We start from the raw sequence: 24,993 nt of genomic DNA on the forward strand, positions 1-24,993 counted from the left end.
AATCATCATCTTCGGCAGTCCCTCGGAATTGAGAAAGACTTGCTTCCACTCTTAAAATGAGTTCTTAGGTGGCTGAACAGTCCAATACGAGAACCACATCTCTGTCACAGGTGGGACAGTCGTTGAGGGAGAGGGTGGGTGGGACTGGTTTGCTGCACGCTCTTTCCATTTTCTGCATGCTCTCAGCGACGAGACTCGAGGTGCTCAGCGCCCTCCCGGATGCACTTCCTCCACTTAGGGGATGTTGCATTTTATCAGGGAGGCTTTGAGGGTGTCCTTGTAACTTTTCCGCTGCCCACCTTTGGTTCGTTTGCCGTGAAGGAGTTCCGAGTAGAGCGCTTGCTTTGAAAGTCTCGTGTCTAGCATGCGAACTATGTGACCTGCCCAGCGGAGCTGATCTAGTGTAGTCAGTGCTTCAATGCTGGGGATGTTGGCCTGGTCGAGGACCCCAACTTCTGTCGTCGAGCTACAGTACGCGGATGATGCCAGCGTCTGTGCACATACAGAGGCTGAACTCCAGGACATAGTCAATGTATTTACTGAGGCGTACGAAAGCATGGGCCTTACGCTAAATATCCGTAAGACAAAGGTCCTCCACCAGCCTGTCCTTGTCGCACAGCACTGCCCCGCAGTCATCAAGATCCACGGCACGACCCTGGACACCGTGAACCACTTCCCATACCTCGGGAGCCTCTTATCAACAAGAGCAGGCATTGATGACGAGATTCAACACCGCCTCCAGTGCGCCAGTGCAGTCTTTGGCCGCCTGAGGAAAAGAGTGTTTGAAGACCAGGGCTTCAAAGCTGCCACCAAGCTCATGGTTGCAGGGCTGTAGTAATACCCGCCCTCTTGTATGGCTCAGAGACGTGGACCATGTACAGTGGACACCTCAAGTCTCTGGAGAAATACCACCAACGATGTCTCCGCAAGATCCTACAAATCCCCTGGGAGGACAGACACACCAACGTTAGCATCTGTAGAATACCTCTATTAGCGTGATCAATCCCTTTTTATCCTTTATCTCAAATCAAATGGATTATCCTTTCTAATGTTATAACCAGTGTTCCCTGTAATTTCTTTTGGTGCTGTGAGGCCTCTAAGGGGCTGCATGGGCCATTCAAAATACCACGCATGCGCAGTTTTTGCATTGGAAAGCTGGCTGTTCGGGATCGCTGGAGCGCTGCGCAGCTTAAAGGGAACATTGATTATAACCTGCAACAATTAATTGCCAGTCCTGTTCTTTATGTCGCCTTGTTTTAGTTACTCCGACTACATCTCGCTCCTCACAACAAATTATTGCTTCCAGTTCCCCCGTTTTGTTTTGGATGCTGTGCACATTGCTGTACAAGCAATTTAATTCATTTTTATTAATCGTTTCCCACACTTAGCCATTATATACTTATGTTCTATAACTGTATCTGTTCCCTGACTACCCTTATTCCTTACCTTGGTCTGACCTATACTCTCATCTATTTCTTTTGTCATCATACTATGTTATGTCTACCAGATCGCTCCCTGTCTTACTGCAGCCCTATTTATCCTTCCCACTTGGACCTTAGTCCCATTCCGGTTCAGGTGGAGTTCGCCTCAGTGGTAGAGCTCCTTCCTGTCCTAGTACTGGTGCCAGTGTCCCATGAAATGGTACCCATCCTTCCCACATCAATCTTTCAACCACGCATTCATCTTCCTGATCTGTCTATATAATTAGCACATGGCTTGGGTAGTAATCCTGAGATTATCACCTGTGAGGTCCTGCTATTTAATTTAGTTCCTAGTTTCTGATTGTGGACCACTTCCCATACTTTGGGAGCCTACAATCAGCAAGGACAGACATCGATGACGAAGTCCAACTTCAGTGTGCCAGTGCAGCCTTCGGCCGCCTGAGGAAAAGAGTGTTCGAAGACCAGGATTTCAATCCCGGCACCAAGCTCATTGTCTACACAGCAGTAGTGTTACCCGCCCTCCTATATGCTTCAGAGACATGGACTATGTACAGTAGGCACCTCAAAGCACTGGAGAAGTACCACCAATGCTGCCTCCACAAAATCCTGAAAATTCATTGGCAGGATAGGCGCACTAATGTCAGCATTCGCTCTCAGGCCAACATCCCCAGCATCAAGGCATTGACCATGCTTGATCAGCTCTGATGGACAGACCACACTGTCCGCATGCCTACTACTAGACTCCCGAAACAAACACTCTACAGCGAGCTACGTCACGGCAGGCGACTACCAGGAGGGCAGAGAAAACGCTTCAAGGACACCCTCAAGCCTCCTTGAAAAAGTACAACATCCCCACCGACTCTTGGGAATCCCTGGCCCAAGGCCACTCAAAGTGGAGAAGCATCCACTAAGGCGCCGACCACTTCGAGTCTCTTCGCGGAAGCCAAGTACAAACAGCGGAAGCAGCATATGACACATCAAGCACCCCACCCACCCGTCCCACCAACCACCATCTGCCCCACCTGTGACAGAGACTGTAGGGTCCCGCATCGGTCTCATCTATCATCTTAGGACGCATTTTAGTGTGGAAGCAAGTCCTCAACTTCGGGGGACTGCCTAAGAAGAAGTTTCTGATAATTCCAGTAGCATGGTTTTCCTTGTTCTTTAACCATAGTTTCTGTGTAGAAATGAAAAACAGAGTAGGTATAAACAAGTCATTTTCAGATTGGCAGGCTGTAACTAGTGGGGTTCCGCAGGATCAGTGCTTTGGCCACAGCTATTTACAATCTATATTAATGACTTGGATGAAGAGACTGATTGCAATATATCCAAGTTTACTGACTATACAAAGCTAGGTGGAAAAGTAAGATTTTAGGAGGACGTAAAAAAGGGCAATAAGGTGGCAGATGGAGAATAATTTGGGGAAATTGAGGTTACTCACTTTAGTAGGAATAATAGAAAAATACCTTTTAAAAAATTTGTTAGAAACTATTAAATGTTAGTGTTCAGAGAGATTTAGGTGTACTAATACAAGGAACAGAAAACGCTAGCGCACAGGTACAGCAAGCAATTTGGAAGGCAAATGGCATGTTGCCATTTATTGGTAGAGGGTTGGAGGACAAGAGTAAAGAAGTCTTGCTACAATTGTACAAGGTTCTGGTGAGACCACATCTGGAGTACTGTGTATAATTTTGGTCTCCTTATTTAAGGAAGGGTATACTTGCCTTGGAGGGGGTGCAACAAAGATTCACTAGATTGATTCCTGGGATGAGAATTTTGACCGAAGAGGGTATCCAGGGCAAAGTGGCAAGTTGGATCCAAAATTGGCTTAGAGGTAGGAAACAAAGGTTAATGGTTGATGGATGTTTTTGTGACTGGAAGGATGTATCCAGTGGGGTTCCGCAGGACTCAGTATTGGGTCCCTTGCTTTTTGTGGTATATATCAACGATTTAGATTTGAATATAGTGAGTATGATTAAGAAGTTTGCAGATGACACTAAAATTGGCTTTGTGGTTGATAATGAAGAGGAAAGTCATGGGCTGTAGGAGGATATCAACCTACTGGTCAGGTTGGCAGAGCAGTAGCAAATGGAATTTAATTCAGAGAAGTGTGAGGTATTGCACTTTGGGAGGGCTAATAAGGAAAGTGTATACACATTAAGAGGTAGACCACTTAATAGTTTAGATAAACAAAGGGACCCTAGAGTGCTTGTCCACAGATCCCTGAAAAAGTGGTGGATGCAGAAACCCTCACCACATTTAAAAGATGATTGGATGGGCACTTAAAGTGCCGTAACCTGCAAGGTTACAGACCTAGAGCTGATAATTGGGATTAGACTGGATAACCTCTTCTATTTTTTGTTGATCTGTCCCAGAGGGCTTGAATTTCATCCTTCTTTAGAAAAGTAACTAACTGAGCCAATTGTTGTTCCATCCCAGAGGGTTTGGGTTCGTCCCTTGGGAGATAGCTATGTGTTGCATCCTGGTCCGGTGCCTGTCTGGGTCTGCTGCAATCTTTTGCTAGGTGGCCTACCTTCTTACAATTAAAGCACTGTCCCCTAAAGGGGTAATACCTGGATCCCTCCACCGTTGATACTGGTTTCTTTGCGGTGGGTGGTGACTTCACCTTTAACTGGTCTTTTACCATCTCCCAGGCTCTTTGAGCGTTGGTCTCTATATCTGTCCACTGATTGGCAGGCCTCATGGCTATGCCCAGGGTGGTTTTAACTAAAGAGTGGAGTTGGGTCAGGAACATAGATTTAAATTATTCCTGATTCTTTGCTGGAGCAGGTTAGAATTGCAACCCCCGAGATTTCCAATTGTTTAAAAGAATGATCTAAAGCTGTCTCGCCAGATCCCAGATAAGTCCCCAATGTTATAAGATTTCTAAATCTCTTGGGTTTAAATTGACAGCAGGACAAATTCTTTTAAAACAATTTGGAATAAGTTTATTAAACACACACACATAGGCTATCAGACAAACAGCAGTCGACGAGTACCGTACGAATTCTACTTGATTACAACAGGTACAATGATGTTACAATAATGATTACAGATTTATAAAGACATATGCTTCCCTCTGAGTCAAGGCAAAGCACAAGGCATTCTTTGTTGCTTCTGGTTCTTTGGAGGGAGGTTCCCGGCTTTGCCGTGTGGTCATCGAAAAAGAGCGGAGAGAAAAAAAAGCTTGGGTTTTTATCTCTAAGTCCATTTTTTTCCCAAAGCCCCAGGCTTGGGTCTTAGTTTCAGGGCAGTCTTTTATTGGCTTTGCTCACACGTCTGGGGGACTGCTGCCATTCCTTGATTAGGTTAATTGTTTTCCAATTAACACCTTTTTAGTTTGGTGAGTTTCGAAGCCATGTTCCTTTTGTCCCATAAGCTCTGCCCAGCCAGAGAAGACATGGAGGTATCCATTTTGCTTTTTTGAGTTCGAACTGTAGCTTGTCTGTATATCTGCACGTTCAACATTTATACACACACGATCAATTTTATTAATATACACTTTTATTCTTACAATGCTGAGATTGTTTTCCATGGCTGGAGAGTTTAGAATGAGGGGGCATAGCTATGTCAGGATAAGAGGCTGGCCTTTTAAGTCAGGGGGTTGTGAATCTTTGGAATTCTTTGCCTCAAAGTATTGTGGATGCTCTGTCGTTGAGTGCACTAAAGGCTGAGACAGATTTTTGGACTCGAGGAATCAAGGGATATGGGGATCGGGCAGGAAGGTGGAATTGTGTTCGAAGATCAGCCATGATCTTATTGAATGGTGGAGCAGACTCAAGGAGCCATTTGGTCTACTCCTGCTCCTAATTCTTATGTTCTTGCATGATCCAAACATAGTGATGCTAGTGACTTTCTTCTTTTGGGTGAGTCTCTTTTTTTTTAAAAACATGGAAAACTTTGAAATTGGCATCACTATGTTCTGAAGGGAAAAACAAAAGTTTTGACCAATAGCACCTTGCCATAAAGCTTCCAATTCAAAACATATCAGCATCACCATTCAGTCTCCCTAGCAGTGCTGACAGGAGTGACCAGTGTGCTACTTATGATATTGGAGGTGATTTGCAGTTTTATTCTGCATGCAACTTGTGGTAGGTACCTCCCTGCGACTTTGTGAATGTTGTGCTTAAGGTGAGGGAGGCTGATGCTGGGGTGAAAGCAACACGGTCACTTCATCAGCAACAAGTTCTCACTCCAGAGACTTGAGCATATATTCTACGTTGGCACTTCAGTGCCGTACTGTCAGAGATGCTGTTTTTTGGATGAGATGCCAAACTGAAACCTGGTCTTCCCTCTCAGGCGGACATAAATGATTCTATGGTACAATTTTGAAGAGGAGCAGGGGATTTATCCCTGATGTCCTAGCCAATATTTCTGTCAATCAGCATCACTAAAGCAGATCATCTGGTCATTATTACATTGCTGGTTTGGGGGGAAAAGCTTGCTGTGTGCAAATTAGCTGCTGCTTTTCCTACATTACACCAGTGACTACACTTCAAGAAGTACTTCATTGGCTGTAAAGTGCTTTGGGCCATCCCGTGGTCGTGAAATGTGCTATATAAATGCAAGTCTTTCTTTCATGTGCCGTTTGTTTTGAAGGTGCCTTCTGCAATGTGATTTTTTTATATTTTCAAGAGTATGGTATTAATTTAATGTCACTTACAAGTTAAGAGTTAGAGTTTAAGGAAGATTTTAAATGAAGTCTTGTGTTGATGTAGTGCAAGGTTAAAAGTAACCGCTATGCACTCAGTGAATGCTAGGAAGTGAATTTAATTTGCTCCAGAGTGCTTCCGCCATGAACTGAGGGGATTATTGGGAGTGCTCTTGGGGACAGTTTAGAAACAGCAAACATAATAAATGCAAGAGGAATGTGGACTAACAAAAATAAACCCACCAAATATTGTAGTCTGGCATACAGGTTATAGCTCAGCTGCAGAGTCCTGATGCAAATGCAGTGACAGTTGCAGTCACAGGCAGTGTGTTGTGGCCAGTGTTCAGGTGCATCACTGGGGGGCAGCAGCATTTCAGCTTCCAATGCAAACTGTCAGCAGAGGCAACCTGTAAACATGGCCACCACCTATTTTTCTAGCAGGGGGGCCCCAATGGTGGGCTGAGCAGTCAGCCTGGTTGTATGGGCTGGTGATGTGCTTTTCACAAGGGATTAATATGGACAATTTATTTATTTTAATAGAATTTCACACCTCTACTCTTTTCAAGAGATGGCAAGTTTAAAAATCAACAATAAATGTTAATACCCATTACAGAATGTAAAGCAAGGTCAGCCTGTTCAGACCTAACTATTAGCAATAAAAAGTTGTGGACACTAACTTTATGCTCTACAGGACAGGATAGGACTGTCTTTGCTGAAGAATCTCACGGAAGCATGTTCACACCTCAAAGGGCAAGGACAGCTGGTCGATGGGAACATCACCACCTCCAAGTCACACACCATCCTGACTTGGAAGTATATCACCGTTCCTTCATTGTCCCTGAGTCAAGATCCTGGAAATCGCAATCTAACAGCACTGAGAGTAATTTCACCTCATGGACTTCAGTGGATCAAGATGGCCCACCACCACCACCTTCTCAGGGACAACTAGGATGGGCAATAAATACTGGCCTTGCCAGCGATGCCCACACCCAGAAAAAAATCCTGTTACCATGAAAAAAAACCCAGCATTATGCTTGCATTAAACAGGCCGATAATTAAAATAGTTTACAAGAGTAAGTTTATTTCTGCTCGTAAAACTACTTCGACATAGTTGTATGTGTGTTCGAGAAGTCCAATGAATCAAAAATGTGTGCAGCTGGGTTAAGAAAACTGATTATACAGGTGACAATTGCAAACAATGGAGTCCAGTAGTTGATTCATAAGGTACAAAAGGTTTCAGCATTTAAATTATATTCTATTAAATATTTGGATTTAAAATAGGATGCAAATTAGGAAAACACAATGATTAAAATAAACACCATTTGGTAATGTTTCCAAGATTTTCATGCTTTGCAGATATTTGCTAATTGTGGCCGACTGAATCTCTACTGAGTTAACAGATAGCAGGACAAACAATGAAATCAAACCAAAAAAAGTCAAATTGAAGATGAGCTTTATTTTGACAAGGACCATGTAAGTACAATGTGAGCTGCAAACAAGAGCAGAGATCAGATCATGCACAGGTAATACAACAAATTGTAGCTGGATGGTTGATGGGAATGCCAGTTTTGGCCTTTAGAAGTTTAGTGAAGGAAAATAAAAATCATCTTTTAAGAGCAAGACATCTGACAAATCAAGCAATAAAAGAAGAGGTATACACAAAACAAAAATACACATGTGCAACCAGGCAATGAATCATAGAACAGGTGTATTCTCACAACTTCAGTTCTAAATATTTGCATGTTAAATTTACAACACATCATATCATTTTTTGTACAAACGCTCAGTGTTGTAAGTTATACCAGGTCATATAAACAACATCTTATACTCAGCAGACTTATTCACATTTAAGTTACTGCATTACAGTGAAATTAAATATTTAAAAGATGTACAATGAAAGTTTTCTATTGCATACCAGAACATTTTTTAATATATTAATTCTTCATATTCCTCATTGTATTGTGGGGAATTTATTCATGCTTTGAATTTATAACTCCATGCAATGCATCTTGTGACTGACTCTTTATTCAATAATTGCACCGGTTAACAGACAATAAGGACATGCTGATGTTTTTTTGGAATGCTTGACATTTGTAATGGTAGAGAAGTGTTATCTTCCTGGCCTGCAGTCTTTCCAAAAGGAGTCCCTGAAGCTCTGAACTCAAGAGGGACCAGATGATTTTGTTTCCGTAAAGTTTGATACTTTTAATTAGCTGGGTTCACCCTGACTTAGCAAAGCTTCAGGGAGTCCCTGAAAAAAAAGTCACTCCACAGAAAATGTACATCGACAATAATAAGCGGTTATAGTAAATACGAATGACTGAAATTGGAGACTCGGAATATATTTATCGGGCTGGATATAGTAGTTACTATGCTGCTTTTCACTCAGACTTCTGTTATTTCACAACAAATTTATTGCGACAACTGCTCAATTGGATGTTGTAATGCAAACCAAGAAAACATCAAGTTGGTTTCGATGCTCCAGTTGAGTTGCCACCCACCTGGTTTTGAACTGGACAGTCCAATTTAAAAAAAACAAAATCAGCATCATCACATTTCTAAAACATAAACTCGACAGTTTTTTTAAAAAAAGTAATTTTTCCATTAATATGTCTTTTATGATGTGAAGGCAATTCATTTTCCATCAGCAAGGCAAATCTTGGAACTCAAACTACGATTTGATGCTCCCGATTTGGACTTGGAAAAATATAGCAAAACTGTAATTGAGGCCTGTTGCTTATGGATTTAACCTGTGCATAGAGTAGAGACTTTAATAATTCTGTGTAAACTGACTCAGCAACTCCACAAGTGCTTAATGCTAGTAGTGGCGGGGAGAAATCCTTAGAGTTCAGTTGTGCGCTGAAATCCAATCTTTAGAGGGTGTAAGTAATAAAGGCGGCTTTTGATAAACTTGTTTACATGTGTCTAGTCTCTGGTATCTGACTGATTAAATACATCATATGCACTTTGACCATTTGGTTGTGTGGGGGGTTGAAGAGAGAAGAGGAAGGAGAGAAGATCTAAAAAGATCTTAGAAGTTTATTCTTCTCTAACATTTAAACGTTAAAGTACTCAACTGCAGCAATGACTCGTTCAGGATCTGTAATCCAATCGGTTATCAGCTTTTAATGTGGATAAAATTTTGTCCCAACTCAACCACATGTAGTCTTTACACCATTTTAACCTTTCTTCAGTTCAAAACTGCATTTCAATCAGATGAAAGGTCATCGACCTGAAGCGTTATCTCTGTTTCTCTCTCCACAAATGCTGCCTGCTCTGCTGAGTATCTCCAGCATTTTGTGTTTCTATTTCAGATTTCCAGCAGCCGCAGTGTTTTGCTTTTGCATCTCAATCATGATCCTCGCATTTGAGCCAGTTGGCAACACGAGTATGTTGTGACACTGCTTCTAGCATGTAAACATAACCCCTGTTGTTTTACAATTTGATACTGGTTAACTGATAGCTTTGGTATTATTGAATCAAAAGAGGTTCAATGATGCTGAAATGCACTCATAAAATTCTCTAAAAATTTGCTTCAAAAAAAAACCATGAGATTTTTGGAGGGCACTTGCTGTGTGGTAAATAGGAGGAATGGAGGCCGGAACTCCCCCATACTTCCCACCCAGTCGACATAGCATAGGTTAGAAATACAACAGGTCACAGGTAATGGTAGTCCACAATCACAATTTCAACATTTAACTCAAAAATTGTCAAGTGCATCAGGAAATATCTGCATTATCTACATCTTTAGTTCAGGCCTTTCAAATTCAAGGCTACATAATGGTGGTCTTCAGGCTTGAATATCTACAACTGACTGGATTGACAATAGTTTCCTTCATTCATAACCCTGCACCAATAATGACCAGTTTTCATCACTTATCCTCAGGCTGAATTTAGATCCAAGCATAAATGCAGAAAAAAAAAAATCAGATCCGAGCACTGGCTTCGTTCAAATCACCAGTCTATCTATTCATTTGTAACTTTTAAATAATACATGACCTGAAGTGTAAACTGTATACATCAAATCATTAATCAGATTCAGTAGGTCCCCATTTTTAACTACACTTATTCTCCAGATCCACATCTGTGATGATGGGCCAAGACTTGCTCCCAATAATAGCACATGCTTCCAGATGTATTTTGTTCCCCTGTCCAACTTTGGAATGCCTGCCTGACCTCACCTTGGCCGTGATTTTACCTGGTGGTACATCCAAAAATCAGGAACATGGTCCCATGGGAAGCTGTCTGTAAACTTGAGTCCTGCCACCTTATCAATATATATCCCATATATAGTTCTAACTCTATTCCATGCCCTCCAAAAACACAAACCCAAACTTAATTTAGGAGCCTACATTTTTAATTGTGTAGCACTACCCAATAGCCACCTTAAGTAATACCTTAAAGATACTTAGAGTTTCCAAATAATCATTTCAGTATAATTCTCCAGGTGATGCAAGTTGACTATGCAAATCAGCCGTCAGTTTTACAATGAACTCACCAAACAAAACAACTTTACTCAGAAGAGAGAATGTTTTGGGAAAGAGTCATTAAATTGCAGGCATATTGATGCAATATATTAGTGAACTGCAGTCACAAATTACACATGACTTGGAAGTATTTGAGGTGGGATCGAAAAAGAGATAATTCCCCAGTACAAATCAACCCTCCACTGAATGCCCTTTAAATTTTTTTGTTGTGTTGTAAATTTAATGGAGGAAAAAACATTCACACAAAATGTTCTGTAATAAGCTCCATCTAGAATGGCACAAGGACTGAAGATAACCTTGCAGCTTTCTTAAAGACTGCACTCAATGGTTTGCAAAAATTATACTGAACCAAATTCCACTGGCTCTCAGCACTGTAAATTACAGTGTACCATATCAAAGAAAAATATTAAATATTTAGCATGCGTCAGCCAAATATTCAAATGCTAAGGCAGAGTTTTGTCTGGGTTAATTGCGTTTTGAAGCTTGCAGGCATAATTGGACCATATTCAAACAACAGAGATGCTTGGTGTCCATTTATACTAAAATTCAACATGGCACTCTGAAAACTGTGGGAAATGCACTTTAGAAGTATTATAGTATACATGCATTAGATTAAACAGGTTTTTTGGTCACCAAAATAAAATCTAGGTATTATTTTCACCCGTTTTAAAATGACAAAGGTTACACAGGTTCAATCATTCCAACTTCTTTTGTCACAAGATTGTTTCAAAGGCATTTTCTACCCTATTTACATAATTGTAAGCTGCCAGTTACCATGGGAATAAAATACTCGGGTGTTCTGAGGCACGTGTTACTGCATTATTGTAAAATCCAGGCTACTGTCTAGATGTTGCTGCATTTCCTTCAGAGAAGGCATTCTGAGTAAGAGAACATCAGTGTGGTTAGCAGCTTGAACTTTGTAGCTAAGCTGGAATGCTTCAACAGAATTTTAGTTTGTGTATATAATATAAATTTCATTCACTTACCAAAATCCTGTGTTTTTTTTAAATACTAATTTCCATGGTGGCGCATACAGGAAGTTAAGATCAAGCACCAGTCGGGGGACAAGGAATACTTGCACCAGGGTGTGCAGATGCAATTCAGTACTCAATTTAAAGTCACACACTCTGTCCTTATTTTTACAGTTTCATTATAAATTCCTATGTCTACGTTTATAATAGAAATGGCAAGATAGATATACCCTGATATATATATTCAGCGGAGGAAAACAGTTAAACATATTAGTGAGCTAACAAATCTGATCATCTAACAATCCACAACAAACATCATACAGGAGAGAAACGGTTTCAATGGTCTGTATGCGAAAGTAATTTGCTTGGTCCAGTTTACTCATTCAGCAGCAGGTGGTCATATGTTAAATAGTTGTTCCCTCATATGTTTGTGTGCAAAGACTAAGACCTCAGCTATTAATGTTCATCATGAAGAACAAGAATGTGAAGCAGCCGTTGTCTCTCAAACCTGACGGCACTAGGAATAAAAGCTAGATTTAATCTCAAACATGTCATTAATTGGGGCGGCGGCGGAAGTCTTTGTTTAAAAAATGAAGTAAAGTAAAAATAAATTGTAAAGTATTCTATTCTGAAAATTAATTTAAAGCTATCCTTTTATATTAATATCTTATCTTTGGGCAATGAATAACATTTTAAAATGAAAAAAAGACTTCAAAGAAATTAAATTATAAACTTTGCTATTAAAATTAGGTAATTAGAGGGAAAGTAAGTTCTAAAATTCTGAATTTAAGAAATTAATATGCTGTGTATTTCACATTTTTTTTTTTACAAAAAACACCCCTAATGGCAGATCTGAAATTTGTTCCGAGGTGGCGTAGTTGAGTCCCAGCTATCATTTGTTTAATAATTATAATTTTTAAACTGTTCTACTAATCTTATTTCTATGAATAAATGAATTTTTATAATGATAGACATTTGACCAAATGCTCAACTGGCTGATTTTAAATGGTATCTTTAATTGCAGGATGGGTCAGAGAATTCAAAGACTAAGAAAGCTGAATTAGGAGCTGGAGGAGCCATTCACCAACTTGAAAGACACGAGATGCTATAATGAAACCCAAAAATTGGGTAGCTTAAATTAGCACTGATCGAAATATGAAGACTCGCTATGCTAGGAGGGAGATAATATATTATATATATATAAAAAAAAAATTTAAATTGCATGTGGCAGGGAAAGACAAGCTGCATAACTGGTGCTACATTTATTTCCTCCAATTAAACATTCGGAAGATCAAAGCCATCGCCTTCAGCCCCCGTCACCGACTCCATCCCTCTCCGGCTGAACCAGACGGTGTGCAATCCCGGAAAATCCTTTCCATCGCAAAGACCACTTATTTCCGCCTCCGTAACATCGCCCATCTCCTCCCCTGCCTCAGCCCGACTGCTGCTGAAATCCTCATTCATGCTTTTGTTACCTACAGACTCAACTGTCACAATGCTCTCTTGGCCGGCCTCCCATTTTTCACCCTTCATAAACTTGAGCATATCCAAAACTCTGCTGCCATATCCTAACTCACTCCAAATCCGATTCACACATCACCCCGGTGCTCGTTGACCTACAATGGCTCCCGGTCCGGCAACGCTTTGATTTTAAAGTTCCATCCTCATGTTCAAATCTCTCCATGGCCTCACCCCTCCCTATATCTGTTACCTCCTCTAGCGCTACAATTCTCTGAGAATTCTACATTCCTCCAACTCTGGCCTCTTGTGCTTCCTTCATTTCCTTCACCCCCATCATTGTCGGCTGTGCCTGCAGCTGTCTGGGCCCCAAACTGTGGTATTCCCTTCCCATATCTCTTTGCCTACCACCTCTTTCTACTCGTTTAAGACGCTGCCTGAAACCCTTCATTTGACCAAGCATTTGGTCACCTAACCTGATGCCTCCTTCTTTGGCTCGATGTTTATTTTTGTCTGATTCGGCTGCTGTGAAGTGCCTTGGGATGTTTTACTATGTTAAAAGTGCTATATAAATGCAAGTTGTTGTTTGTCTATTGGAACATCTGAATAGATCATTCCATGCTATATGTTCTCTCTGAGGATTTGTACAAAGTCTGTGGAAGGAATTGGTTTGATTGGACTAGTTTTTTTTCTCTACATATGCTTTCTCATGCTTTATGTTCTTAAGCCACATTGATGTCATCCATCTCAGAATGCATTATATGGAACAGAAGCAGTAGCACCATCCAGTGGTAAGTAGGATACCATATATGTGACTGGATTTCACAGTAAAGTAACAGCATATTTCAGAGCCACACTTCAATCACAGAGCACTGCTGCATCAATGCCCTTCCATCACAAATAGGAGAAAGAACCACAATGCCACAGAGCTTGGCTCAACATAACCTCTACAACATGGCTGCCTTCACATTTCCTAATTCCCTTTGCATATTTTGCCAGTGATATGCTACTAGAGTGCATTGGTGGAGGGGAAAAACTGCACTTTCAAAGCGAACATTAACAGCAGCGCCACGAGCACATACATTACGATAATCTGGAATGCACTGTCTGAAAGGGTAATGGAAGCAGATTCAATAGTAACTTTCAAAATGGAATTGGATAAATACTTGATGGGGAGAAAACCGCAAGGCTATGGGGAAAGAGCAGAGGAATGGAACTAATTGGATAGCTCTTTCAAAGAGCCGGCACAGGCACAATGGGTCAAATGGCCTCCTTCTGTGCTGTAAGATTCGATAATATGTATATTTTAGCTGTGTTCACACCCCAAAGTCCAAGAGCCCAGTACAACTTCAGTTTCAAATATTGGGGTTTACTTCATATTCCTAAAAACATATTTTAAAACCTCCCAGTGTAGATTTCCTTGCTTTGTATATTAATTGGCTTTCTTTTTCTAACAACTTTTTTACTTTTAGACACAGGAATTCTTTCTACTAGTTTAATCACTGGAAAGATGAGAAGCAGAGACAGAAAACCATACAAAGTTTTCAGTATTTAACTATTACTGCAGGAACCATTGGGTTGCTGTGACATGGTATATTTTTTTGTTGCTTTGAAACCAACAGGAACACCAAACTAAAATAATCTTAAACAGCCCTACTCACAAAAAACAGTCAAACAAGACTCATTCCTAGCCTATGTTGTATTATGTATCCTTATAAGCTGTTAGAGATTTGAATTAAAAATGTTCCCGATACATTATTTACAACGCAATGAGCCATGGCGGCCAATATAAAATACCAATGGCTGGAATGGGGAAAAAAATGTACTGTGGAACTTCCATTATTCGCACTCCTATCATGCTATGTTACCAGACTAGTAATCCAGAGAACGTGATTTCAAATCCCACCACGGTGGATTGAGAATTAGAATTCAGTTTAAAAAAAAACTGGTATAGGTAAAAGTGATGAAGCGGTCAGATTGTTAATAAAACCAAACTGGTTCAATTATGTCCTTTAGAGAAGGAAATTTGCCGTCTTCACCTGGTCTGGCCTATGTGTGTCTCCAGTCCCACACCAATGTGGTTGACTCTTAACTGCCCTTTGAAGTGGCGTAGCAAGCTACTCAGTTGTATCAGGGCAACTAGGGATGGACACCTAGAGAATGAATTAAAAACAAAAATTCACCTGCTTGAATTTTTGAGGCAACATCACATGCAAGTCATGGGAGGACAAAGTTTTGCGTAAGATGTTGCTTCTTATTGGTCCAAGCCTCAGTTCACTGCCTGCTTAAGTTTGATTTGTTATTTGTATTGTATTTATCTTCATTCTCATGTCTAGGATATTGCTGTACTATACATGCAAGACCAAATTTTGGAGCCAGTCAATAATTTGACCAAATTTCATTATCCATTAGTAGGATTCTCTCTTGTCAAAGATCACTGTAGAGAGAAACAAAGCTCCATTGTACAGAGAAACAAAGAAATAATGGATTAACTGCATGAGGTTGTGTGATACATATACACAAAATGAAGTTCATGGGCATTTTAGTAAATTGGTGATCTATTTTTCGAACTGAGGTCAAAATAGCAGTATGCTCCAGATAAGCGAGAGGTGGGTGAAAGCTATACTGAACAATTGGCACGTAAATCACTGTACAACTGATGGACTGACAATAGCAGCCAATTAGCAGAAAGAAACACAAAAGGGTATATTTAATACTGCCCGCATCACTTCCTAATAGTCAACTATTATTACCAACATTTCCAGCAATTATTGTACGTCACAATCATTAGCCACTCTGTGAAATCACTATACATTAACATGGAAGGCACTAGTCATTGACTATTGCACCTTTCAGCAAAAAAACATTAAGTTAACACCCTCTATAAATTTCACATATGTAATAAAATAGATACCTTCGAGGAACTTCAAAAGCGTGAGCCAAAAGAGTTGCTTAGATGATGAGCATAAAAGACACTCAAACTCTGCTCTGGTGGTTTATGGGACCATTTTGTCAGATAGAATTTATCAGCAATTATTTATGCCCATTATCTTCAAAAAGTACACTATTTAAATGAGGGAAAACACAAGTTTATATACAAGATTAATTTTCCCCATTTCCCGTAAGGATGAGTTATATCGGTGCGGGCTTAAGGCATTTTACAGATTGAAATATTTTTAGTGATTTCACATATAGGTAGAATTCCACCCCTTCCCATAGAAAATACATGTTTCCCAAATAAATAAAAGCCACTTTTGGTGTGTAAGTGAATACATAGAGACATTGGGGTCTCCCTGGGGAGAAGGAGTCACATTTTAGTTGCCAGTATTTTCATTTGTATCTGCCAACTTAGAACAATTAGTACATGTCTTATCTAAAGAGTTATCTCTAAAATAAAATGTTATGTTTAAAACAGATCTGTATTATAAAGTAAGCATTCTTACAACTCTTTAACCTACATTCTCCATAGGGCAGATCCCTACCCCCAGATACTGTTACACACAATTTCTTCATACGACCTGTGCAACTCAGTACTTACCTTTTTATAATCATTAGCTAGTACTGAGATACCAGAAGTCCAAGGAAGGTTTTGATGTGTATAGGTCTGAGGGTGTGCTTTGGAAACCATTTGAATGGGTTAAAGACTAATCCAAGATTAGATTAACGAAACAAAACAACTTTTTGCTGATGTGCCAATAAAAGGAAGTATTTAGCATTATTCTACTGAAAAGCTACTCTCTGGCTTAATGCCCAATACATTGGACCCAATGAAAAAAAAACCTGTAAGATTTTTCACTATTCAAGTAGAAAGAATACTCCAGTAATACAAACCAGCCTGTAGTGTGGCTCAACTTTGTTACATATTTTCACATGGCATTTTTACCCTGGATGAATGTATTTGGTTCCCATTTTAAAACCACCGTGCAGATGTGTGCATTTCTTCAGATACCACCGGGATATGGAATGCCTTGACTTCTAAGTGGAATTGAGAAGTCCAAGCAGGGCACCTACTGCTCCAAAGTAACCCTGTAGTTTAAAAAACGAGAGGAATAAAATAAATGAAAATAGTAGAATTTTTGTGCAATAACTTTTTTATTTAACATTTAGTGCCGTATTTTTACACTAAACATAATACGGTATAGTCTTCCAAACAAAACTGTGGTCATGACAGGTTAGTTTCTTCTCCAATCACTATATTTGCTGCAGCCAACAATTTATCCTCTCCTTTTCTATTAATTCAAGAATTCTACAGGGCTTTATTCCCTCTTTCACTTCACATTAATGAAAGGACCTCCTACACTCATCATTGGTCTGTATTCATTCTTTTGCAGATGATTCCACACTAGATTCATCGTTCAGATCACATGTTTTCTGTGCTCACAACATCTTGCTTTCTCCACATCCTTTGAGGAAGCAATAAATATCTGGTTTATTTCAATTCTGTGACTAATTGCTGCATGCATCTCACTAGTCTGACCAACAACTGCCACTTCTTACTCTTGCATGCCTCTACCCTTAGTCCTTCCACACCTATCAACATTTTTGGCCTCACTATCTCTTCTGACCTCAGGTGGAACTCATTCATCTCTCCATTGCTGACACTCAGTTTCTTCTTTCTTTCCAAACACTTATTTTCCCTTCAACAACTCTCAGCACTTTCTAAAGCCCAAGTCTATCCCAAACTACAGTAGGTTCTTCTAGCATTTCTTGCATTCCTTAACAAGGTACAAAAACAATTGCCTACTGTCCAATTAGTAATTTCACTCAATTTGCCAGCATCCTCATTTTCACAGAGCTCAAAGACAGAGGCAGAGGGCACTGATCATTGCAGTACTGTTAAAATGGAGAAGAAGAAACAACCTTTTGGTGGTGATGGTTGAGGGATAAATGTTACCCAGGAACCAAAAGTATTACTTCCTGCTCAATGAAAATGAGGAACAAGTAGTTCTCCTTGTGTCCAACATTTATTGCTTAACCAACAGCACCAAATCAGATTAACTGATCATCTCCTTTTGCTGTTTCTGGGACCTTGCTGTGCATAAAGTGGCTGCCACGTTCGCCTACAAAACAATGACTACATTTCAAAAGTGAAGTGTTTTGGGGCAATCTGAAGATGTGAAGGGTTCCATTTTAAGAATATCAAAAGCATATTGATAATTTAGGACGAGAAAAAAATTGATAAAATAAAAACAAAAATAAATCACAACGTAGTACAAGAGAGACAAGTTAGAAAAGCTTTATATAGACAGAACAAAAGGAAATCTGCAACATTGCTCTTTAGGGAATTTGCAGTGTTGACATTTTCAACTTCAGTAATTCTGGTGAGTAAATCAAACCCATGTTCTGTTATTTCAAATTACACAAATTTTGTTTTACTAGAACATGGAAAGTTTTGAAAGCAGCTTTTTTAAAAAACACATTTCTGCAATCCCCAAATGTCCTCCTCTCAGCTTGACTTTGCTAGCAGTACTCAGATACCTCCCCGGGTGTGAACCTACAAAGTCAGCACCGATAGGTTACCTGACTTGAGGCCATCACACAAGGCTTATCCATTCTGATGGCCACATACACACACATTTTCCAGCAAGTGCCACTGGACCTTGCTGTAGGAACAATTAATAATTGGGTGTTAGGAGACAGAAAATTGGGAGAGAGAGAATGTTAGCTGATTAGCTGGATATAGTGATCTATACTGGGGTCTCAGCTTTTCACTATGTATATCAATGACTTGGATAAAGGAATAGTGTGTTGTGTATCCAAGTTTGCAGATGACACCAAGTTAGAAGGCACAGCAAGTTGTACAGATGGGAGCAGGAAGTTACAAAAGATCATAGACAGATCAATTGAAAGAGCAAAACTGCAACAAATGGAGCTCCATGTGGGAAAGTGTGAGGTCATCTACTTTGGATCGAAGAAAGACAAATTGCAATATTTTCTTAGTGAGAGACTAGGAACTGTGGAGAAGCAAAGGGATTTGAGTGTTCAAGTATACAAATCACTAAAACCTCATGCACAGGTACCAAAAGGCTGATGGAATATTGCCCATTATCTCAAGGGGGCTGTAATCCAAAGGGGAGGAAGTTATGCTTCAGTTATAATGAGCCTTGGTCTGACCCCATGTGGAGTACTGCATTCAGTTTTAGGCAGCGCATCGCAGGAAGGATGCCTTGGAGGGAGAACAGATTCACCAGAATGATGTCAAGGCTTATAGGGTTAAATTATGAGGATAAGTTGCATAAACGTGAGTTTGGAAGGTTGAAGGGTGATCAAAGGGTGTTTAAAATGATAAAATGATTCAATTCGAGAGAGTAGATGTAGAGAAGCTTGGTATCACGCGAGGGGAAATCCAGAATAAAGGGGGAATTATGATGTTTGAAATGTACTTATGAATGTCTCCACAAGGCAATGTGTTGTACTCAAACTGTAGTGACATTGGTCCTTTATTCCAAACTCCAAAGGCAGCTGCATGGTGGCTCCCCTTTTAAACAGCCCCTGCCACCAGGGCAGGAAACCCCAGTCTCCACCAGTTGCACCCTCTAGTGGTGCCAGCATGTATATATACACAGTGTAAACCTTATTGATAGTACATCCGGTAAACAAGTCTTCATCTTATGCAACTATACAGTGACTACACAGAGTATATCTATAGTCTGCATATATAACGGGGATAATCTTAAAATTAGAGCTCGGCCATTCAGGAGTGAAATCAGAAAGCACTTTTTCCACACGTGTAAGGCTGTGGATGCTGGGTCAATTGAAATTTTCAAGACTGAGATTGACTAATGTTTTTATTTTTTTTATTAGGCAAGGTCAAGGGATTGGATCAAAGGTGGATAAATGGAATTGGGGTACAGATCAGCCATTATCTGCTTGAATAGCCCAACAGGTTGGGGGGGGGGCTGAAAGGCCTACTCCTGTTGTTATGAACAAGAACTGTGGCTGTTTTTTCCCCTTTCTGGGACACCAAGACCAATTGTCGTGTCCCTGTTGCACACGAGGCAGAGATCAGCTAACTCAGCATATTCTGTGCATCAAATAGGACCTGTCTCGTCTGTACCAAATAGTACGATATGGGGGCAGTCAGCAGTTTTCAAGTCTTCTCATACCTGATATTTCTATTTTGTTCTGTTTGGTTGATGGTAAATGTGATAATCTTCAATGGTACTACTGTCTCCTTGAAGACTGGATCTGATCTACCCCCAGAGAATCTGACCTTTCTCTAAGGCTTGTACTCAGGTTTGCCCAAACTCAGATCTCACATACTCAAAAAATGCAATAGTGCTTCACCTGCCCCTTCACTGTTATGTTGCCTTGTCACGCATCTCATCAAATGACAAGATTAGGCATCAGGTAATTATTAGCATTTCCTTCACAGCAGCCCGGTACTTGAGGGCCGAGAAGATTACTACACACCAACTGAATAACTATAAATTTGATACCATAGTAATGCACCCCAAGAGTTTATTGTGTGCTTTCATTTTATAAACCAAGAGCAAATTGCATTTTTAATACTGAATACTGAATGGCTGCAGCTTTTTCATTTTAGATAAACTCCTTGACTAAGCGTTGGGCAATTGTTTGGACTATGGAAATTCGCAAATATATAGACTTTTATAAAATAAATGAGCAGGATCACATCATCTTACATGAATTCCATCAGATACACTAACTAGCTGGTAAAGCACGTACCTCATGTTCTAGAAACAATGCCTTTAGCTGACCCCTTGACCAGTAATCCAGTGCATAGGCCAGGAGTTTCATTGACAGTGTATTGACTCGCAGGAAGTTGCCAACAAAAACGACTCTATTTATCTTCTGCAAACAATAAAAGTATAAAGTGGTAAAACAAGGGTTTGATTCACCAGTATAAAAAAACTATGCAAGCCATTGGCATTCACAAAGCATAGCAATCCAAAGTTATGAATGTTTGAATAAAACAATGCTTCTGCTTACAGATGCATTAATCATCCCTATCTCAAGAAAGCAAGAGCAGCTGATTAAGGAAGCAAAATGTTTTTGTCTCGCAAGGTAACCCTTCAATGTAAATACTTTGTCATCTCAATTTGCTCTCAACACCATGGCCGGGATTTTGCTCACCTCAGTGGGGATGATGTCGGTGGCAGGTCACAGCCCCGCTACTGGCTCCATCCCGCTGCCTAAAAGGAATTTACATTGATAGGGCTTGTTAAGCCCGCCCAGCACGTTTCCCAGGCCAATTAGAGGAAGCAGGTTTGGTGATATCATTCATGATGCATCATCAACCAGTTTCCTTAAAAGGGACCATGGCCAACTTTCTTTTGACATTTGTGCTGTCAGTGTTTTACAGCATTGAGGTGCTGCAAACACGGACAATGTTTGCAGCACAGTTGCAGAGGGCTGTACCCAGGTTTTCCCCTGACTCCCTCCATATGCTTATGGAGGGAGTCACAGCATGCAAGGAGGTCCTCTTCCCTTCCCTTCCCATGGGCGGAAGATACCTGCCCAGGAGACCAAAACAGCCTGGTTGCGCATTGCACAGGAGGGCACAAGCAGGGATGTGGTCAGGAGTACCTGGGTGCAGTGGCGCAAACCTTTCAATGATCTCAGTAGATCACGAAATGTTAGTACGAAGCCACACCCAACCTCGCCTTGCTGTGCTCATCACTTCCCATCAATCTTGTCTTCTCTATCCTACTCCTGCACATCCTTACTAACACCAGCTTATCCTGCATCTCCACCTATCCCTCTCTATCTACATTATCACATCTCCATCTCACTATCCACCCCTCACATCTCATCCTAGTGCAATCATACCAACTAACAACACACAAGGGTAGCCATTTGGGTGTTTTATCCAATGTTTATGTAAAGTTCCTATTAAAGGGTTGTCAAACATTGGAACCTTTTTTTCCAACACTTTCTGGTCTTGGACAGATTCGTGTGCACCTTTGGAAGTGGCTTAGTGAGTTGCAGTGAATGGTGAGACATAACGATAACCCTCGCAATGGTGATGTGTGTGAAAGGCATGGCTTGGTCATTGTAGGGATGCTTTATGTTGTTGGCATGGGGTGGTGCCATCCAGGCCCATCATGTGGCAGCCAGGGTGCACAGCATAAAGTTAAGTAAATCTGGCCATGATGAGGTCATCCCTGGCAGCAATGTGCTCTGGTACGAATGCCCTTTGTCCTGTGCAGCATCAAGTGATTGCAAAGAATGTAGGTGGTGTTGTTGGTGCTGCTGTTGTTGGGGCTCATCGTGACAGGATTCTGAAGACCAAGGTGAGACAGTATAAATAGATGGCAGGTGAAGTACATTGATGGAAGTGATCTGTTAATAGAGAGAGGGATAAAGAGGCGAGACTGGATGGAGACTTGTAGAAAAACGTAGCATGCTAAATCTGTTGTGGCAATGCAGTGAGGAACAGCATGTGGCTGAGGAAAGTGATCTCTGTCAGGTGGGAGCTTTTACTGGATATTTGAAACATTCAAGTAATCAGCTGGAGGGTTGGCCACTGAACTCCCGCCTCAGGTTGAGACATGGTCACCGAACAGCGTGATTCCTATGGCCATGAAATTAGTTAAAAAGCAAGGTTAAAAAAAAGCCTGTTAAGGGTCTGGTAAGTGCATTATAATTAGTTTAATTGGATCCCCTGCCGCTGCCTGTCGGGTCTGCTCAGCGCAGACATTGGGAAAAGCGCATAATGGCTGATTCATAGCGGGTTCCCGAACCGCTGTTTAAAAAAAAACAATTCCCCACCCGACCCGCCACTGATCTTGCCCGCTGACCGCCTTCAAAATTCTGCCCAGAATCTTTTTCTGCTTTTGACCATAATGGGCAAATTAGCTGATCGATGGGAACACACACAAAATCTTTTAAATTGGATACTTTCAAGTGTACATTTTTCAGGATTTCAACCTCCAGGTGCTCTAAAGTAAAACACACAATGTGTGCAACAACAAAAAAGGATCATTGGGCTTTAAGCAAACAGACCAACTGAAACAAATTAGACAAAAGATCATTCTGCTATTTTCACCCTGGTTGCATCAGACCGAAGAACACAGGATAATCTTGCAAATCTCACCACTTGCAAAAATTTGCTTAACTGGAGGACATTTTGCAAAGCTGAACCGGGCTCCAACAGTATTAAGCAATATTGTTTTTATTATTCATTCTTGGAATATGGGCATCGCTAGCAAGGCCAACTTTTATTGGGTTACCATTAAAGGTTGTGGAATATAAGTAACATGTTCTTGTACTTAACACATAGGGCTAGAAATTGGCCATATAGAAATAGCGTTGTTTTTTGGCGCTATTCGCATTTAACGACTTTTTTCTCTGCCAAAATAACGGCAAAAAACTAACGCCCAAACGTTTTGTAACGTTTGGCGAAATGATAAAACTGCACCGTTTTTATGCGACCAAACTGATTTTTTGAGTGCTAAAAATGCCTGTTCTGCGCATGTGCAGAAAAAAGTGTCTCTTTTCTTTTCTTTCGATCTTCCAGCTACCTTCCAGGTCACGTGATGGGTGCTCCTGCACATGTGCAGTACACCAGGGCTAAATCAGCCATTTTCAGAGTGCATTTAAACTTCAGCAGAGTTCACTATAGTTCAACACAGGTGTTCCAAAAACTAAAAATGCAGGGTGATTTAGATAGGAAGAGGGCCAGGAAATTCACAGGTGCAAATGAGGCCCTGGTCAGTCCTGTACCGAGCAGATGGGGCAAGATTGCAAGGAAGGGTCATGGAAAGTTACACTCATCTGCTATGAAAGTGTGAAACCTTATGGCAGAACAGGTTTCCACAGTGGACTCCCATCAAGAGGATCTATCTCCAGTACAGTAAGAGGTGGCATGACCATTGAAAGTTGGTCAGCGTACAACAGACGTTGGTGCATCTGTCCTGCCAATGGATTTGCAAGATCTTACGGAGATAGCGCTGGTGATACTTCTCCAGCGCTTTGAAGTGTCTGCTGTATATAGTCCATGTCTCTGAGCCATATAAGAGGGCGGGTATCATTACTGCCCTGTAGACCATGAGTTTGGTGCCAGGTTTGAGGTCTGGTCTTCAACCACTCTTCCTCAGGCGACTGAAGGCTGCGCTGGCGCATTGAAGGCGGTGTTGGACCTAGTCATCGATGTCTACTCTTGCTGACAGTAGGCTCCAGAGGTATGGAAAATGGTCCACCATTGTCCAAGGCCTCGTCGTGGATTTTGATAATCAGGGGGCAGTGCTGTGTGGTGGGATCAGGTTGGTAGAGGACCTTTGTCTTACGGATGTTTCGCGTAGGCCTATGCTCTTGTACACCTAGGTGAAGGTGTTGACGATGGCTTGGAGTTCGACCTCAGTGTGCAGGTGCTCAGGCCAACATCCCCAGCATCGAAGCACTGACCACACTAGATCAGCTTAGTTGAGTGGGCTACATCGTCCTCATGCCCGACATGAGACTCCAAAAGCAAGCGCTCTAGGTGGAGCTTCGACACAAGAGCCCCAGGTGGGCAGAGAAAATGCTTCAAGGACATCCTCAAAGCCTCCTTGACAAAGTGTAACATCCCCACTAACTCCTGGGAATCCCTGGCCCAAGACCGTTCAAAGCGGAGGAAGAGCATCTGGAAGGGCGCGAAGCACCTCGACTCCCATCACCGAGAACAAGCAGAAAACAAGCGTAAACAGCGTGCGTCTACCCAGACTCCCCAACCAACTTTTCCTTCACCCATCTGTGACAGAGACTGTAGGTCCCGCATTGGACTCCTGTCACCTGAGAACTCACTTTTAGAATAGAAACAAGTCATCCTTGACTCTGAAGGACTGCCGATGAGTCAGAGTAAGTAATAATTTATATTTATGCACTTCAATTACTTAAATTGTAAATGTGACACATGTTGGTATCGCTAGGTTTCTGATCGTCACACATTATAAAGACTGCTTTTTGATATATTAAAAGATGTTTCTGCACTTTGATGTTTTTGTGATGAACAACGTGTAAGTAAAGTACTAGAGCCATTA

The 24,993-nt window shown here is 41.0% G+C and overlaps 1 protein-coding gene across 3 annotated transcripts in view; it reads right to left on the reverse strand.

Annotated features, from left to right (window-relative positions):
- Positions 1 to 7,529: 7,529 nt before the first annotated feature.
- The window catches only part of LOC139262972 (pantothenate kinase 3), a 49,742-nt gene continuing 32,278 nt past the window's right edge, over positions 7,530 to 24,993 (reverse strand). For all 3 annotated transcript variants that reach the window (XM_070878381.1, XM_070878382.1, XM_070878383.1), the window contains 2 exons: positions 20,699 to 20,824; positions 7,530 to 17,035 (listed from right to left, as the gene is read on the reverse strand). In XM_070878381.1, the coding sequence (XP_070734482.1) occupies positions 16,985 to 17,035; positions 20,699 to 20,824 (177 nt within the window). In that variant the 3' untranslated portion in view covers positions 7,530 to 16,984. The remainder of the gene's footprint in view (positions 17,036 to 20,698; positions 20,825 to 24,993) is intronic.

Source organism: Pristiophorus japonicus, chromosome 4, assembly GCF_044704955.1.
Source record: "Pristiophorus japonicus isolate sPriJap1 chromosome 4, sPriJap1.hap1, whole genome shotgun sequence".
NCBI classification, from domain to species: domain Eukaryota; kingdom Metazoa; phylum Chordata; class Chondrichthyes; family Pristiophoridae; genus Pristiophorus; species Pristiophorus japonicus.